This window comes from Hirundo rustica, chromosome 16, assembly GCF_015227805.2.
Source record: "Hirundo rustica isolate bHirRus1 chromosome 16, bHirRus1.pri.v3, whole genome shotgun sequence".
Taxonomy (NCBI): domain Eukaryota; kingdom Metazoa; phylum Chordata; class Aves; order Passeriformes; family Hirundinidae; genus Hirundo; species Hirundo rustica.
Window position 1 is genome coordinate 6537983 of NC_053465.1, and position 18020 is coordinate 6556002.

General features: G+C 60.2%; 1 protein-coding gene across 2 annotated transcripts; it reads left to right on the forward strand.

Moving 5' to 3' along the window:
* Window positions 1–1440: 1440 nt before the first annotated feature.
* On the forward strand, window positions 1441–16576 carry RGS19 (regulator of G protein signaling 19). Of its 2 annotated transcripts, none has more exons than XM_040079966.2 (6): window positions 1441–1478; window positions 12319–12455; window positions 12617–12753; window positions 14134–14208; window positions 15168–15402; window positions 15928–16576. In XM_040079966.2, the coding sequence occupies exons 3-6, from the start codon at window positions 12653–12655 to the stop codon at window positions 16114–16116; spliced, it is 600 nt and encodes a 199-aa protein (XP_039935900.1). In that variant the 5' UTR covers window positions 1441–1478; window positions 12319–12455; window positions 12617–12652; the 3' UTR covers window positions 16117–16576. The 2 variants fall into 2 exon arrangements, with proteins under 2 accessions (XP_039935900.1, XP_039935899.1); XM_040079965.2 differs by lacking the exon at window positions 1441–1478 and adding an exon at window positions 9879–9897.
* The last annotated feature ends 1444 nt before the right edge of the window (window positions 16577–18020 follow it).

Consider the following 18020-nt stretch of genomic DNA (forward strand, 5'->3'; position numbering starts at 1 on the left):
GCCTTGAACAATTCCAGGGAGGGGCAAATGTTCGTGGGAATTTCTAAAAGTCCCGAATACATACTAAAAAGCAGTTCCTGAAGACGTGGGAGCCTCTATGGGCATTTGTGAGCTTCCAGTTAAATGAATTGCTAAAGAAAATCGTGAGGGCTGGTGGCCCGGTCACACAGCAGGAGGGAGCAGGCTGGCAGTCACAACTCCACCCTGGAGCAGCTCCGAAGATTTGCAAAAGTTGCAGCCAGTGGAAGGACCCCGCTTTGTCCGCAGGGCAGGTCCCAGCTGGGTGGGAGCTGTGTAGATCCCACTGTCCTGAGCTTGGTGAAAAGAGGAGAATCCAGAGTGCTGGACAGGGCAGGTTGAAAATGTGGGAGGCTTTGGGTCTGACTGATGCCCCAGTGCAGAGGCAGAGCGATTCAGCTCAGAGATGCTGCTCGCACGGGTGGGGGTCGGGGTGCAGTTTTCACTGCAGGAGTCGCATTTGGGGCCTATTTTAAACACGTCCCCCACGTCGCCGAGTGCACGTCTCGAGGATTGAAATAGATGGTGGTTTGATCATTGTCTCTCCCAGGGAAATGGTTTTTAATGAGGTTTTAAATAATAAAGTGGGATAATTTCCCTGGCTGGCAAGATCATGAAATTTTTATGCCTCCTTTCTCTCCCAAAGTTTTATCACCCTTTATTTTTAGTGATGTATAAGAGAGAGAGAGAGAGAGAGAGAGAGAGAGAGAGAGAAAAGGCAGAGAAACCACTGGCATAGGGAAAGCTACTCCTGGGCAGGGAGCCTTAGGTGGGAAGCAGTCTGGGGGAAGCATCACAGACAGCCCTTCCCAACCCCCTGGGGATGGGAGAACACCCCCGAGGGGCAGAGGGGATCCCCAGTGTTGGTGCAGGGTGCCAGTATTGGGTGCACGGTGCTGGTGCTGGGTGTAAGTACTGGGTGCAGGGGATGAGTACTGGGAGCCAGCACTGGCTATGTGATGCTGATGCAGGGCGCAGTACTGGGCGCAGGGGATGGGCACTGGGAGCCAGTACTGGGTGCATGGTGCTGGTACCGGGAGCCAGTATGTGATGCTGGTACTGGTTATCAACAGCGGGCGCACGGCGCTTGTTCTGTGCGCCAGTATCCGACACCGGGCGCTGGTGCGGGGTGCGAGTGCCGGGCACAGGGTGCTGGCAGTGGGTACCAGCGCAGGTTCGGGGATGCTGGCGCTGGCGCACAGCAGCGGGTGCCCGGCGCTGGGGCAGGGGGCTGCGGCCGTGGGTGGTGTGTGTGTGTGTGTGCGTGCGTGTGCCGTGAGGAAGTGCCAGGGCTGCAATCGCTTTCGGAAGTGGCCGGCGGGGCCGGGCCGGAGCCTGCGCAGTGCCGCCGCCGCCGCTCGGCTCCCGCTGCCGCTCCCTCTCCCTCCGGTGCCCAGCCCGGCGGCAGCGCAGCGGCGGCGGCCGGGGGCGGCGGCGGCGGCGGCGCGGATGCCCGGCCCGTGAGTACCCCGCGCCCCGGCCAGGGGCTGCCGCGGATGGGGGGGACGCGCTCGCATCGCCCCCTCCCTCGCCCGCTGCCCAGCCCAGCCTCGCTCCCCCTGCGGACCCCGCTCTGCCCACCCCCTCTCCGTCCCCCGGCCCCTTTGCGCGCTCCCCCCGCACGGACCCCGGGCATCCTCGCTCCCTTCGCCGCTCCCCCCACACGCGCCGAGCCCCGCGGAGGATGGAGAGCCCTGCCCGTGCCCGTCTTGTCCGTCCGTGCGTCCGTGTGTCCGGCTGCCGCCTGTCACCGGCCCCATGTGCGAGCGCTGGGGCGGGGAGATGCTCCGTGGGGACCGGCGGGGCGGGGGGACCCCGAGCGCCGAGCGGGGAGGGGGAACTCCCCGCCGCATCCCCCCAGGGGAGGGCAGGGCTCCTGCCAGGAGGAGGAGGAGGAGGAGGATGGAGAGGGGGAAGGAGGGGGGCACCCTCCAGCCGCAGGGCCGGCTGCAGCGGGGTTTGCCCAGCCCGGGGCGGGGGTTGAAGGGAGGATCCCCCCCCCCCTCCCGAGGCCTCCCCGGCTCTTCTGCACCCACAGGTGGGTGCCGGGGCGGCGGCGGAGCATCCACGCAGCGGCTGGGCCGGGCAGAGCTCCCTGCCCGTGCGGCTCCCCGGGCACGGTGCGAAGGGTGCTGAGAGCCTCGCCCGGGCGATGGGCAGCCCTGACCCGGCCGGAGGGGCTCGGGGAGCGCCGGGGCTCGGGAAGGTTGCCTGAGGTCAGGGCAGCCTCCGGCTCCGGTCCCCGCGGGGTTCTCCGGCGGCGGCACGGCCGAGGGACCCGCCTCGGTGCTGTCGGGGACGCGGCTGTCCCCCGAAGGGATGTGACACGCCAGGGTCGCCCAACACGAGCCCATCACGTGGGCGCCGTCGCGGGATGCGGCCGCTCGGCGCCGCGTCTGGGTGGCCGAGGGATGGAGAGGGCCAAGCGCGGCCACCGTGGGGTCACCGCGCGTCCCCGGGCACCGAGAGGTTCCCCGGGAAGCTCCCGGTCCCCGCCGCTTCCACGAGGCTGCTCTGGCGCGGATCCACGGCCTTATTTAAGCAACTAAACAAAAAGTGTTAAGCGAGTGGGAGGGATTCCCCTGCTGCGAGGGGAGTTCATTCCCCTCTGGATGCGTCTCCATCCCCGTCAATGGAGATGCTCCTCCCGTGTCACGCTGGGCGAGCGGAGCCCTGGCGTTTGCTGGCCCGGCGCTCGTCGTTTTCTTTGGGAAAGCGGGTCGCCCCAGTGGGCACATATTTCAGAGTATCTCCCAAGGGAAAGCGCCACATCAGATTTCCCTACAAGGATTTTAGCTGCTCCGCGTCAGCCCTTCCCCACAAATGACTCAAGCCACTAATCAAAATACAGTCATGTTCTTCAGCAATTAAACAACCTCTACCTCACAGGATTGTAGTGGAGAAGCAGGAGTTTAGTGACACGAATACATCTCAGTCAGGGTGCGGGCACCCGTCTTGATATTATTATTTTTTTAAAAAAAGAAGGAACTCAGGGCAGATAATTCAAATGAAACCCGGAAAAGGTAAGGGAGAAAAATGCCTTGGCAGGGTAGTTGGTTCTGAGTCTGCCCAAGGTGCTGGAGCAGTCCACCTCAGCCAGCTCCTGAAGTGCATCCTCTCCTGTCTTGGCTGAGCTTTGGTTCTAGTCTTTGCTTTTAGGCTGGACCTGGGCTCCAGCGTCTTGGGTTTCAGCTGGGCTGATGCAAAGTGAGTGGGTGAGCTCCGTGCTCAGAGCTCTTCCCTGTGAGCAACAGGTCAGGAGTAGCAAAGCAGCCACTGTGTCACTCCTCAACCTCTGCAGAGCGTGAGCTCGAGCTGCTGGGGCTTTTCCTCTTTTTTTTTTTTTTTCCAAATTGTTACCCTCTGGATAAATTAATTTTGGAAAGCTCAGTGGGAGGTAAGAGCCTGCCTTTCCCCCCCAGCTCCTCCCGCTACTCCCCTGGAGGAGCTTTTTGCACCAACCCCTGGCTGTGCCTGAGCACCCCAAAACAGAGCAGGCAGGGCAGAGCAAGGCCAGCAGGCACCACCCCTGCCATGGCACACTCTCAGGGTTCAGCAGTGTGGGCTCTTGCCTTGAACAACAGCAGCTTCTGAGTGATCCGGTGCCCACGGCCTTCGCCCGGCACTTCCTATTGCTCAGTTCCTTATTCATCTGCACATCTCACTCTGCATTTCCATTACAGAAGCTGTTCTGTTCTGGGGGATCTAAACCCATCTGTTTATGTACATTATTTCATAGCTGTCTCTTATTTTGGGGAGAAGAAAAGATCCTGGACCTTATCAGTGATTTTTTTTTTTTTTTTGCATCTCCCCCTGTGTGTTACAACCTGGGTTTTTACCTGTGGGGAGGAGAGGATAGGGGAAGTGTCCGACATCTTCTGTGGTGTGAGAGAGGAAGGAACTGAACTTGCAGGGACTCTAAACACCCTGCCACAGCCTGGGAAGCAGCTCTGTGGTGCCGTCACTGCCCCAGCTCTGGCAGCTCAGGGAACGGGCATCCAGCCCCAGGCATCTCCCTGTTCACTGCCCATCCTGCACCAGCAGCAGTGGAGCCTCCTCCAGCTCATTCCCATCACTGCTGGGCTCAGCCAGCCCATTCCCTTTCCCAGCTGCCTGGCCATGAGCTGCCCCATGCGGCACAGGGAAGGCCACCTGCAGAAAATCCAGAATCCTCACTACCTTGGCCATCCAGTGGGTGTGATGGTAACTCTGGTAACACCACTGGCCAGCTCTCCCCTCTGCTCCCACGGGTTTCAGGACATCCAGACCTTTCCACAGGGATCAAACCTCTTAAATCCAGCTGTGCACACTCTGCTGGTTCACAAGCCCTGGGGGGAGTTCCCTGTGCAGCTCCCCAGCCTTCCTCAGGACCTGGGGACACAGGAGCTGGTGGCTTTGGGCTAAAACCAGTGAAGGCAGAATTCTGGCTCCATCCAGATCCCGAGCACCGTGTAAGACAAGGCAACAACCCCAGAGTTCTGGTCAACCTTTCACCCTTCTGCGAAAGCGCTCCCTGGGACCATGGAGAATTTTTTTTTTTCTGTTATTTTTGGCTGGAAATTCACTGGGTTCCTTCTTCGGAGTGGACCAGTAACAGAAACCTCCTGCCTGTGATTTCTCCCTCTCCTCAGACACTGTGCTGGGCACGGAGGGTGATTGATGCCTCAGCCCATCCCATCATCTCCTCCTCAGTCATTCTGGGTGAGTGTACCAGGAGAGGCAAGGAGTGCTCTGCCACTCGCCCATCCTGCAAAACCTCCTGCCCTTGGTCATTCCGTGGAAGCAAAATTTAACCAGGAGAAGGGTGGAGTAGCAATGAAAACAACAACAAAGTCCTTTGGGGCTCAGCTTCACCATTCATCTTTGACATGGAAAAAAGGGGGTTTCCTGACAGCAGGAAAATGTGTGGTCGAGTTTTAGAGCAAGCCGCCCTTCCAGTTCTCCAACCACTTGGAACCAGCCTTGGCTGACCTTTTGAGGGCTCTTTGCTCCAGCTGTGGAGACATGCTGGGCTCGGGGGCCCAGGTTTGCCACACTCCAGACTCACTTGTCAGCACTTGCCCACTCTGGAGGCAGAGATGCTGCAAAGCCTCCAGGGCAACAACGGGATGGGAGCGGAGCTGGCGGCATTCCTGTGCTGTGGCTCTGGGTGCAGGGGACAGGCTGGTTCAGCCTAAAGGGGGTCAGCAAAAGGGTTTGGGGTGAGGGTTTGGATTTTCCAGTTGCTCCCCCTCCTGCGGGTTTGAGCCCCAGCAGAGCTGCAGCCTCCTCGACAGAAGGCGAATGCCCAAGCAGCGCTGCAGGGCAAAGGGCAGGAGAAGAACAAACAGGTACATATTGGCATTAGTGGGCAGGAGCTCTAAAAAAGCAACAGAAAGCTTCAAGCTAGACTGGAAAAAAAACAACAAAATCAAAGGAGGATGCTGCCTGAGAGCCTGGTGTGGGTTTCACCAGGAGGAGAGAGCTGGCAAAGCAGATTTGGGGCTGCAGAAATGTACTGCTGTGATAGTAACTCGTGTCCCCTGATGGGACCTGCACCCTGCAGCACCCTGGGGGCTCAGCAAAGGCCATCACCATGGCCTGTCAAATCAGGGGTGTCACTGAGGTCCCCTGCGAGGCCCACTCCCATCTGAGCCCAGAATGGGCACCCGCTGTGGCCAGGGTCCTGCACCCCGGCCGTGCCTGCCCTGTCTGGCAGCAGTGGGATGCAGCAGCTGCACTTCCAGACACTGCCCCAGGCCAGGGCCACCTCTGTGGCATGGGGCCACTCGGGGTGACAGTGCTTCCTTCCTCTCCACACTGCCAGCCCCTCCCTTGGGTGATGGAGCTGAACCCCGCCATCGTTCTTCCCCTTTGGTTGGGGTTTAAATCACCAGAGCAGCTGGATTCAGAGGACACAAAGTGCGCACCCTGATTCCTTCTGGTGGCTGGGGCAGGGCAGAGCCTCACAGCTGCCCTGGCACCATGACCACACCACAGGTGTCACCTGTGACCCTTGTGATTCTCCAGAACTCAGGCGGGGCATTGAGTCACCAGATCCCCCCTTTCCCTGGGTGTTTGCCTGCAGCATGGTCTCCTGGGGGGGCTCATTCCTCAGTCCCACAGTGTTCTAATGCAGGACCAGAGTCTGATACGGGAGGAAGTTTTGCTGGTACAAGTGTCAGCCCAGCTCTGAAAGTTGTACCCCAACCCTGGAACATGTCCCCATGAGCACCAAGTGACATCTGCCTGAAGCCAGGCCTCCAAAGGCATCCATCAGGGCTGGATGAATAAACCACGGTGGGCAAATGCTCCTGGGTGCAGTGTTTGGGACGTGCTCCCCTTGTCCCAGCTGTCCTGCTGCTGTGGCCCTGGCCTGGCTGGTCCCACGGCCGGTTGAGCTGGGCTGAGCCCTGCCCTGACCACATCAATGCCACATGGGGCCACGCTTTGGGCAGGAAGTGTGGCTGGAGAGCAGGGCCAGACCTGTCCTTGGCATGGTCAGACTCACCTCCTGCCGGTGCCAGCACAGGCTCCCAAACCTCCTCCTGCACCTCCTGGTGCCTCCCGTGCAGGGCTCTGGGTGCAGCCAGTGTGGGTTGGTCTTGTGCCAGGGCAGGGGAAAAAATCATCCCTCAGCTGTGTTGGGAGCTCTCAGAGCTGTGCTAAGCCAGCCCTTTGATCCAGCATTGCCCTGTGATGCAGTATACTTCCTTTTCATCCCAATCCTGCCTTGGTTCTCTGGCTGGTTCCTCATTTCCTTGAAAGATGCCATTCCTCATCGCTCTAATTACCACTGTCCTGTGGTGCCAGGGGCCTGGCAGCTTTCTATGGACAAGGAGCACCCCACAACCCACCCAGCTCAGCTCTTACCCTGGCCATGCCGGTGCCCTTTCCTCTGCTCTTCCCTCCCATCAACCGCCAGGCTCCTCCATCCATGTAGCCCCTGCTGAGTATTGATCACCGATCTGTCTTCTCCTTTCCCGTGGATCATTACCGGAGGCAGAACAGGCGCCTGCCCTAACACCATGATACCTCCAGTAGTAGAAACATAATTGTCAGGGCTTGCCTTTACTAAATCCCCCAGCTGATTGGCATGGGGCTGTTTTTATGCTATAAAATAATTAACTCGTTTCTGTGCAAAAGCTGGGATTGGGGCGGTGGGTGCTGGCAGCGCTGCGCCTGTGGTGCCAGGACGGAGCCATGGGTCTGTTCTCCTCTTCCCAGCAGGTGATGGAGAGGCTCATGCGGTCCTTTTGGGAGGGCTTATGGTGGGATTTAGCTTGGAGGATGCTCAAGCAGAGCACTGGGAGCAGAGGAGTCTGGAGAAGGACCCTGGGATCATCCTCATCCTGGCAGGAGAGGGGCTGTCAGCTCTCGTGGTGTAAAGGACTGGGGAGGTGTTTGGACACAGTGAAGCATCTCACAGTTCCCATCAGCAGATTTGTCTTTCCAGCCTCGGGGAACAGCAAAGAAATCACTGCAGGGCAGAGGATCTCCCCAAAGGAACCCGCTGGCCCCCGCTGCCTCAGCCACATGTGCGGGCACATCTGCAGCGTTATCGGCGCTCGCAGGGCAGCGAGGACACGGCAGGGTGCACACTCTCATCCCGGCAGGACCCGGAGAGCCCACCCAGCCACTGCCGGGGCTCGTTGGCACCTCTGCGCTGGTAGGATTGGGCTCAGCCCAGCCCCATCCCCGCAGAGCCGGGGGGCTCCAGCCCTCAACCTCTTAAATCTTTTTCAAAAATATTTCTAAGGGGCGGGGAGGGGGGGATTGAAAACCGAGTCTAAAAATAACTCCTAAAACTTCCTGTGCTGCTGGCAGGTGGCTGGGACAGGCTGCGGGGGCGGGGGGCAGCTGTGGGGCTCGGCGGCGGTGCCCGGGCTGTTACCATGGGGTAACCCCGGCAGAGGGGTCCCGGGGGGTGCCAGCCCCCTGCCACCCACCCCGGCTGCCCGCTGGGCTGCCTCGCCTCTGGTTGCACTCAGTGGCTGGTTCCAGCCAAATTTGGCAGAGATCAGAGGTGCTGGGACCTCCTGGGAGAATGCCAGGGAGGGGGTGGGGAAGCTGCAGGCTGTGCCGAGCCCTTATTAGACACTGGAGAATCCAGCAGCACGCGGGCAGCCAGGGCTGCCAAGCTCTCCCTGTGCTGCTCCAGCAGGTGATGGGCGTCTGCAGCTCCTCCAAGGCACGGAGAGGGCTCACAGCCGCTGCTGCTCCTGGCTGAGGCATCGCGGGGCTGTGGCAGGGACCCGGTCAGGGATGGTGTCTCCGTTGCTGCTGGGGGTTTGTTCGTTGTCCCCACTTCGATGATCCCTGCGGGGTTCTGTGATGAGCAGCAAAGCTGCTGTCCCGGTTTTGACCCATAAAATACGAAGGGAAGGTCCTTTCTGGGGTGGAGAGAGGCAGGAGAATAAAAATACCCTCGGTGCCTGTGAGCTGGGGGTGCCAGAGCCCGTGGGAGCGGGGCTATACCCTGACAGCCCCAGCTCTCTCGCTGCCTTGTAGCAGTAAAGAGAATCCTGGAAAACCATCTGGGAAATGAAGGAGGTTCAGGTGCCCGGAGGAGCAGAGCCCGGCTGAGCCCCTGGAGCGCCAGGGGGTGACGGCACAGGAAGGAGCCGGTGGTGACTTTCGGGTGACGGGAAGGTTCCCATCCGGACGGAGCGGAGCTGGGGACAGCAGCGGCACAAGCGCGCTGGGTTTGGGGTGTGCGGGCTCGGGAGGAGAGGCGATAACAGCTCGTGTCCCGGGGAAGGCGAGGGAAGCGGCTGCGCTGAGCCGGGCGCTGGGATGAGCTGATAACAGGCACATGGCACTGCCCCAGGGGAGCGGGGGTGGCTGCCAGCATCCCTCTTCCCTCTTTCTCCGCTCGCTGCCCTTTTTCACCTGCGGTGTGACCGTGCCGCTGAGGGGCAGCCGCCAGCACAGACCACAGGCGGTGTTGGTCGCTAGTGGGCTGGAGCCTCCTCCGCCCACAGCAGTGCCGAGGGCGAATTTAATCAAGAAAACGGGAGGTTGGCGGCTGATTTCTCTCTCCTCCTCCTCTCTCTTCTGTTTCTTTTTTTCCTGAAGAGGGGAAAAAAAAAAAAAAAACCAAACAACTTTCTTTGTGAGTCACTCTTGGCCGAGGGAGCCGGGCTGCGCTCAGTGCATCAGGCTGGCACATCCCACCTCGAGCGGACGATGCTGCCGGGAGGCACCGGCGGCGGCTCTGACTCAGCCCACCCTCAGCACAGCCCCTTCCCCGCACTGCCCACCTCGCTGCCGGTGTCTGTGCCCTGCGGGCAGCGCTGGAAGCACGGGGACATCAGAAGCGCAGCGTGGCAGAAAGCGTTGTCGCTTTGAAGCGTCCTCGGCTGGTCCCCGAGGAGCTCGGTGCAGCCTGCACGCACCCTGGGGACACATCCTGCCTGTCACTCTCGGCAGAGTCACTTCCTTGGCCGTGGGGTGGCTCCAGCACCAGCGCGCCCGGGCTGTTTCTGAGGAGCTGCCATCAGTGCCAGCCCCGGCTGGGGAACCCCATCTTGGTAGCCCTGGTGCTTGCAGCTGCTGCCGCATCCAGCCCTCCTGGAAGCAGGAGGCTGATCCGGCTCAGCCCCTGGTGGGACCCACCGTGCCCCTCCGTGGGGCAGCTGGCCCCGTGATGGAGCAGCAAGGAGAGCGTCCGGGCCGGGCTGGGGCTTTCCCAAAAAAGGCCTGAACTCTTCGGTTGAGCTTGCCACTTCCCTTACCACTCCCTTTCCTGTGAGAGGATGTGTTCAGCCGCTTTTCTTTTCTCTTTCTCTCTTCTTTTCTCCCCCACCGCCCCGCCCGCAGACCCGGCGGTCCTGGCGATGCCGCGCACCCCCTGAGCCGGCCGGGGTCGCCCTGGCTGGCGCGATGGCCGGGCTGCAGGTATGGACACGGCACAAGAGCTGCTCCCACACCCCCCAGTCCTCCCAGCACGCAGGGCACAGGGTCGGTGGGCACGTCGGGGTTGTGCTGGGAGTGCACTGAGGTGGGTGCTGATTTGTGCCCCGTGCTCAGAGCTGGGGGAGGCTGCTGGGCACAAGGAGCCTCGTGTGAAGGCGTGTGGGATGGGGCCGACGACTCGGCAAGGCCTGGTAGAAGGGGAGGTTCCCCTTCGAAAGTGGTTTTGGGAAGAGGTCATCTTGTCCGGTTGCGTGGAGGGTCCCCGCTCCATTTGGCAGGAGGACAGCGTGGTGCCAGGCATCTTGGGGACATCACGGGTGTGCGATGCCACCCGGCACAGCCCGGGGACACGGGGGCCTTGGGGAGCTCAGGGAGGGTGGCTTTTGGAGCGTCTCTTCTCTCTGTGGGGAAATGTCCCCTTTTTGCCGTCCTTCCTCTTTCTGCAGCCTCGAGCTCACGCCCTCGCCTTCCCTCCGGCACTTCCCCATCCACCAGCCCCAACAGCCCCATGGCGGGGCCTGGCTCTGGGGCAGCTGGTGACAGCCCCGCCAGCGTGGGGAGGTGGGGTGGCAGGAGCATTGAGGGGTGCACAGCGCTGGGAACTCATCCCTGCAAATCCAGACCATGATGGCAGCACCCTTGGGTGCCCGTCAGAGTGTGCTGGCATTGCCTTTTGGTGCCAGTCCAGGATGTGCTGAGCTTGGCCTTTGGTGCCAGCAAGGATCACACCAGCACCACCTCTCGGTGCCATCAGATGAGGTCCCTGTGGTCTCTGTGCAGGCCCACAGCTCCTTTCTCCCTGTTCCCCACGGCACTGCACGCTCCAGAATGGCCCTGGCTGTGTCCCACAGGGTGGGCAGCGACCTGATCCTGCTCCTGACTGGGTGGTGAGCGCACCCCTTGGCATGGGAAGGGGATGCTCCTGCCAGGGGATGCCACCCCCTCCTGCTGCCTCTCCAGGGTGTGTTGACTCAGCCACTTGTGGATCAGCTCTGGCCAAGAAGCAAAGTGAAGTACCCGGACAGAAATCCCCACGGAGCAAAGCCACACGCTGTCCCCACAGCCCAGTCCCTCAGTCAGCCCCAGTCCAACTGCTCCATAGCTCAGGGCTGTGGCAGAGCCAGGCTGAGCTGGGCGGTTTTCCCAGCCTTCAGAGCGTCCTCCTGCTCACCCCATTCCCACAGCCTCGACCCCAGTTCCTGTTGTTGGTGCCGCAGCCCCCAGCAGTGCTGGGTGCCGAGGGATGAGCAGTGGGATGTGGGTGGGCGGTGGGAAGAAGAGTGCTGGGAGTGGAAGATGCTTGGGCCAGGGGAAGCAAAGGGAAGGGGAAAAGTGGGGGGTTAAGTGGACCTGAAGGCAGCATGGTGTGAGAGGGAGCAGAGCTGCTGCCGAACCAGGTGACAAGGTCACAGTTGTCCTGCCAGCACTTGGGGCTATAAATAGGGACAATTGGGAGTGAAACACAGACTCTCTCCTTTTTCGTTCCTGTGGGAGCACTGGGACTGTGGGAGGGTTTGTGAGGGCCCAGGAAAGCACTGCTGGGTGATGGCTGTGCTGGGAATAGGGTGCTCTACCCCCAGGGCTCATGGAGGGCTCTGGGGACAGCTCTGTCCCAGCTGCATCCCACACCCTTGCTCCGTCCCCTTGCTGAGTCCATGGCAAGACAATGAGACCTGGGGCTGCTCGAGGTGGGGATGCTGAGGCTGAGATCTCCAGGGGCTCTCCCTGCCTGCTGCCCCTGATCCCATTCCTTCCCTCTGGCAGGGGAAGGGCCGTGGCTGCTGCCCATCACCCTTGGCAAGGCACAGGGAGGTAGAGCCAGCTGTGACCTGACATAACCACTGCCCATGCTGAGCCCAGCACCCAGCATCTCTCCTACCCAGGAGCATCCCTGCTCCGGGCTGAGCCAGTGGTGCAGCAGGGACAGGCATGGGACGAGGTTTGCTTTAGCACCAGGAGCTGTGAAAACTCAACACCACCACCACCCTGTTTCCTTCCACTCACATGATGCCGTGGAGCAGCTCCAACTTCCCCATCCTGTCCCTGAAGATACCAGGGGTTTCAGCCGCTCTTCCTCATGGCACAGGGCATGGCCAGGGGCGTGCAGGGCCAGCACTGAAGCCCTCACCCTGCCAAGCCCCTCTGCTGCTGCCTGCAGCAAGCCCCACAACATCCCCAAAGTGTGAGACGGGATCCCAGGCAAAGCAGGGGGCTGGCAGAGCATGTCTCAATGCATTTCCTCTTCTACTTTCCTTCTCACTTCCTTTTCTTGCACTTTCTGCTTGCTGCCCTGCCCTCGCCTGCCACCTGCCCAGGCTTTCCCCAGCAGTAGGCAGCCCCGGAGCCGCTCGAAGCCGGGGTTTCTGTGCAGTAACGTGGTGCCACTCCTCTCCCTCCCCACAGGCTCCATCCAGGAGGCGGCAGGGACTTTAGCCGGGGGGTCTCACAGCTCACCCGCGGGCTGGGAGGAGCTGAGAGCGGCAGAACAGCCCCTGAAGCACGACCCAACCCCGTCCACCGTGTATGAGGCTGGGACGCAGGTGAGGGGCGACCGGCCGGGGGCCGGGCTGGCGAGCGGGAGCCAAGACTAAACCACAGCGAGTCACCGTGCAGGGGTTCCTCCTCTATCTCTGTGTGCCTGCACGAGGTGGGGGATGATCGCTGGCGGCTCCCTGACCCTCTCCGCCCTCCTGCCTTTCAGTACGCAGGACCCGCGTCCGCAGAGTCACTCCTTCCGATGTCCCGGCATGAGACTTCTCCGACAACGGTGCAACCCGCCAGCAACCACCGCCCCAACGCCTGCTGCTTCTGCTGGTGCTGCTGCTGCAGCTGCTCGTGGTACGTCCCGCTGCCCCCCGGCACTGCCTCCTGCGGGCTCAGTGAGCGTCACCCCCACCTCGGTGGCAGGGCAGGTCACAGAGTCCTGGGTGCACTGACTCCTGATTGTGAGCCAAGTCTCTTAGAATACACAGAGCAGAAAGCAGTGGTGAGGGAGACTCCCCAGTGCTGCCCTGGTGGTCTCCAGGGAAGGATGGCCCCAGTCCATATGAGCCCTTTGGGAAGCTCTGCCTTGGAGTAGCAGGCACAGAGTCCAGCCCTGCCCTCCCAGCAGTGCCCAAAGCCAAGGATGGAACCAGCTGCTTGCCTCCATCTGCATCTCCTGTCCTTACTGAGGGTTCCAGCTCCTTATTCTCTGGATAGCCCAGCTTCTGGACAGCCCATCTGCTCTTCCTCCTCAGCATCTGCTCGTTCAGAGGTTGCTGATGCCTCTGGCTTTGCAGCAGCTTTGGTCTTTACAGCCACCAAGAGCAGTGAGCTCGGAGGAGCAAAAAGCCCTGGAGCTGAGCCCGATGTATCTCCCTCCTAGACACTGCCCTAGGCTTGGTGGCATTGCCTGTGTCTCTGCTTCACCTCTGCAAGAGCCTGCAAGCAGAGATGGAGCAGAAATCCCAGAGATGGGGCAGATACCCCTCCCGTATCCGCTTCCTGGAGCAAACGGAGCTGGTTGCTGAGTGGGGCTCAGGCTTGGCAGGCAGTGAGCCCTGGGGGTGGCACAGGCAGGGAGGTGCCCACGCTGGGGCAGAGGTTTGCACAGCCAGCGCTGCGCGAGCAGTGAGGGGCAGTGTCGCAAGCAGGAAGGGCTGCGGTCAGCGCTGGGCACGGAAATTCAAGGGCCCAGGGGAAGCTGGCTGATGGCCGCTCTCCGCTTGTGCCACCAGCACCCCCAGGGACCAGGGGACACAGGGACAGGGAACACCGCATCCCCAAGCCCCAACACCCCTATCCCACTATCTGCCTCCGGGCCAGACCGGTGCTGGCACATCGCCGATAAACACTTGTTTATTTATTGGGGATTATTCACGACACAACAGCTCACAGTCGTGAACGCAACAGCTTCGCCTTGGGCCGATCCAGCACTGACCTCTGCCGGCTGCTGTGGCCGCTCCGGCTCAGCTCAGTCCTGGCACACATCCCTGGCACACGGCCTGGGTGGTGGAGCGGGACCGGGGCCGCAGCGGTGCCTGAGCACAGGGACACCACGGGGACACCCTCACATGGTGACAGCAAAACTGCACGAGGGAACCAGGGGAAACCGGGGCAGTGGGTGAGAGGAAGGCATGGGTGGGGGTGCTGGTGCCCACGGAGGAGAGTCAGGGGTCAGGGTGGGGGCTGCACGTGTCCCCAATGCCCCTGACTACCTTTCTGTGTCCCCGTTAGGAACGAGGACCGAGAGCGAGCATGGAGGGCATCCCGGGAGACCAAACTGGAGACCATCCCAAACTGTGAAGCGTGGTGAGTGCAGTGTGGGGTGGGACAAGCACAGCATGGCACTGTCCCCTCTGCCACCCTCCATGGCAGCCAGGACTGTGTTCTGCCCTTGGGGTGCGCAGCAGGCAGAGGATCAGGACACCAGGGCTCAGGGGTTCCTGGTGATGTGTCCAGCAGCTCATCCCCAGTTCTCACAAAGACACAGGGGGCCTGGAGCCACAGGCTGAATCCTACAGTGATTCTGCCCTTGGGCCCATTGGAAAGGGAAACTGAGGCATGGAAGAACCTCAGCAGATTTCAGATCTCATTCTGCTATTTAGACCCACTGCCAAGAGCACTTTGCAGCCATAGGGAGAGGAGGGGACAGGCCATTCCCAGGAGGTTTCAGCACTGAAGTGGAAGCAGCAGCAGTGTCTGTGTCCACTCAGGGAGGAGCAGGATGGGCCAACACCCCACTCCAGGAATGCCTGGCACCAGGCACCCATTCCCTGAGTGACAAGTGTGACACCCAGCCATGGGTGCTCTGTGCAGTGCCTGGCACAGCCGGGTTAGGGTTACATTGCTAATTAGCCATGGATAATGAGTGTACCTGGCCTGCTTGAGCAGGTGCTGAGCATTTGCTGGGAAACAGCTGAGAGGGGTGATGGACCCATGTCAGTCTCCCTTGGCTCAGAGCTGCCTCTCCACCAAAGGGCTTTTCCTCCTGTTGGCATCCGTGCACCAAAATACAACCCAGTTTGGGAAATCTAGCCCAAAGCAAGGCCATGCTCCAGCCTGGCTGGGCAGAGCCAGGACAGAGGCCACGAGTGACCTCTGAAAGCTCTGTATCACTGGAGCCTGAGCAGGAGCAGCCTCGTCATGGGCACGGGGGCGGCGGTTGGGCACAGCTCCGCTGGGATGGAACCTGGGATGAGCAGGAGGGACACACTGGGATTCCTGGCTGGCTCTAACACCATCCCCTTGCCTTCCTGGGGACCTGTCAGTGCCAAACCCACGCCGGAGGAGGTGCAGGGCTGGGCACAGTCCTTCGACAAGCTGATGAAGAGCCCGGCGGGGCGCAACGTCTTCCGGGAGTTTTTGCGGACTGAGTACAGCGAGGAGAACATGCTCTTCTGGCTGGCATGTGAGGAGCTCAAAACCGAGTGCAACAAGCACACCATCGACGAGAAGGCCAGGATGATATACGAGGACTACATCTCCATCCTCTCTCCCAAGGAGGTAGGAGGCAGAGCCTTTGAGGGGAGGGCTCTTAGGGAGAGGGCTCAGTTCCAGCTGCCGCCAGAGCCCTGTGACAGTTTGGGGATGAGTTTGGCAGGGTAATGGCGGTGGGAAGGGGATATCTAGCCCCTCAAAAGCCCCGGGACGCTGCTGGCAGCGGGACCGCGGGCCGGGGTTGTGCTGAGGAGCCCAGACCTCACGAGGGCACCAGCGGGCCGAGAAAATGCTGCATCCCTGGCTGCAGCATCCCGGGCTGCGGCATCCCCGGGGCGGGACCACCCAAACCCACCTCCCTGTGCCCAGCTGGGGGACACAGAGGGGACTCCGAGAGAACCCCATTCCTCCCCGCAACCCTCCCCAACCACCAGGGTTGCAGTGCCAGTATTTTCTGTGATGGTGGTCTCCCCACATCTGGTGCAAGGTTGTTACCCGATTTCCCGTGATAGGGGGTGCAGGGATGGGTGCTGGGCCGGGGGCTTGTCCTTGGGTGTCCCCCAGCCCCCACTTTCTCTCCGTGCCTCCCAGGTGAGCCTGGACTCGCGGGTGCGGGAGGTCATCAACCGGAAGATGCAGGAGCCGTCCTCGCACACCTTCGACGACGCACAGCTCCAGATCTACACGCTGATGCACAGAGACTCCTACCCCCGCTTCCTGAACTCTGCCATTTACAAATCGCTGCTCCAGACCGTCTCCCACTCCTCCTCGGAGTCCTAAGGGCACTCGCTAGCTGTGGGGACACCAGTGGGGACATGGTGGCCAGGGGCGGTCGGCGCCTCCTCCCCTCTGCCGCCCTCCTTGCCAGACCTCACCAAGTTTTTAGCTTTTTACCTATGAACTGTCACCCCGGTGTCTGGGCCAGGACGCTCCAGGACTGTCCCCAGGACACAGCTTGGGCCAGCTCATACTACTGATTCCCTGCCCCATCCCCAGCACTGGCCAGAGCGAGCTGGGGGAGCACAGGACAGAGCCTGGGGCCTGGCTCCCCCCACACCCTGTTTGGAAGAGGTCACTTTATCCCATCTCCACCCCACCTGGGGACACGGCACGTCCCCATTTGTCACCTGAGACCCAACTGGGGCCTGGGTTGGGGGGTTTTTGAGGTGGGGGGGAAGGTTGATTGTTGTTGGTTCGGGTTTGTTTCTTTTTTAACTTTAAATGCTCTTTTGGTTGGCTTTTACTGGGGGACTTGAGGTGCGGGAGGGGGGGTTGATGAGCATCTGTGTACATATAAAAACTTGTCAGGTTTACCTCGCTCCAGCTGTTTGGGGTGGCCCAAAGGGCAGGGGGGTGGTGCTAGAGCCTGTTTGCATTCCCAGTGGATCCGGATGGAGCGGAGGAAAGAGCTCTGAGGTGCCCGGAGGGATCGTGGGGATGTGCTCAGGGGGAGGGCAGGGCGTGTCTTAGAGCTGCCTCCCCTGCCAGTCCCTGTGACACATCAGCACTGCCTCAGCCCCAGGACACCACACAGCCACCCCAAACCCATCTCCATCCTTGCTTCATGGACCTCAGAGAGGGGGAAAAGACCTGTGCAGGTGTTGTTTGCCCTCCTGCAGAACCCTCAGGCACCAGGACCCCTGCGCTGGAGAGCTCCCAGCTGGCCCAGCCCTGCCCTGCCAGCAGGAAGAGGCTCAGGGCTCTGCCCTGGTCCCTCACTGAGCAGGGACCTGGGCTCCACATGGGATGGGAAGTGTCACAAGGAGGATACAGAATTCCCATGTTTTTGCACAGCACAAAGAATGATTTACTGAAGGCTCAGTATCCAGGATTAAAACATGTCTGTCCCTGCCCTTCACACTGAAACAAAGCCAACACAGGGGTTTTGCTGCCAGTCTTTGCTTTTCCTGATCCACCACAGCAGTTTCTTATTTATCCACCCCTTCCCATCCTCTCTTCAGCCCTTCCAAAAGAAAAAAAAAAAAAGCTTTTTATTGAACATATTTTTTAAACAAACCAATTCTTTCACCTTTTTTTTTTTTTTTTTTTTTGGTTGTTTTTGTTTCCTTCCTTCCTCATGGCATGACTGTGTGGAAATTCATGTCCGTAAATTTAGTTTTCTTTGCCAAGCTGGAAATACAGTTCAAGAAAATGTATTTTTGAGAGGGACCAGTACTGGTTTATTAGGAATGTTGGTATTGTTATTACTGGCAGGTTTTCCCCCAGTCTGCACCCTTACAGCATCCCCACCCTGCACAGGGGAAGTTTTAGTTCTGAGTTTATTCTGTGAGTAAGGGAAATACTCTCAAATGTGGCGCCAGCCTGAGGGTTGGAGGTTGAACATCCCTGAAGCTGTTCAAGAGCAGGGCAGGGGGTCAGAGCCCCTCCCCACACCACAGAGGTCTCAGCACAGGGAAGATGCTACTGCCACGAGACAATCTAGTTTTTCTCTTGCTCCCAATCCCTTTTAAACGCCTTACAAGCAAATCTTTACTTCTGAAACACCTCCTTTATCCAGTGTGCTTCCCCTCCCTGGCTCTCCTTGGTGTTATCCCAGAAAATGGCATGGTGCTTTTCCCAAAATCCTGCTTGGGACTCTTGGTACCTAATTCAGGATTGTCAGAAAGCTGTACACAAGCTCAGCTCTGCTCCTCACAGGAACACAAGAAGAAAGGCAAGAGGCA

Coding starts and splice junctions, on each gene's coding strand:
- RGS19 (XM_040079966.2), top strand. CDS start 12,653: ATGTCCCGGCATGAGACTTCTCCGACAACGGTGCAACCCGCCAGCAAC. Junction 12,754..14,133: donor TGCTGCTGCAGCTGCTCGTG/GTACGTCCCGCT, acceptor TGTCCCCGTTAG/GAACGAGGACCGAGAGCGAG. Junction 15,403..15,927: donor CCATCCTCTCTCCCAAGGAG/GTAGGAGGCAGA, acceptor CGTGCCTCCCAG/GTGAGCCTGGACTCGCGGGT.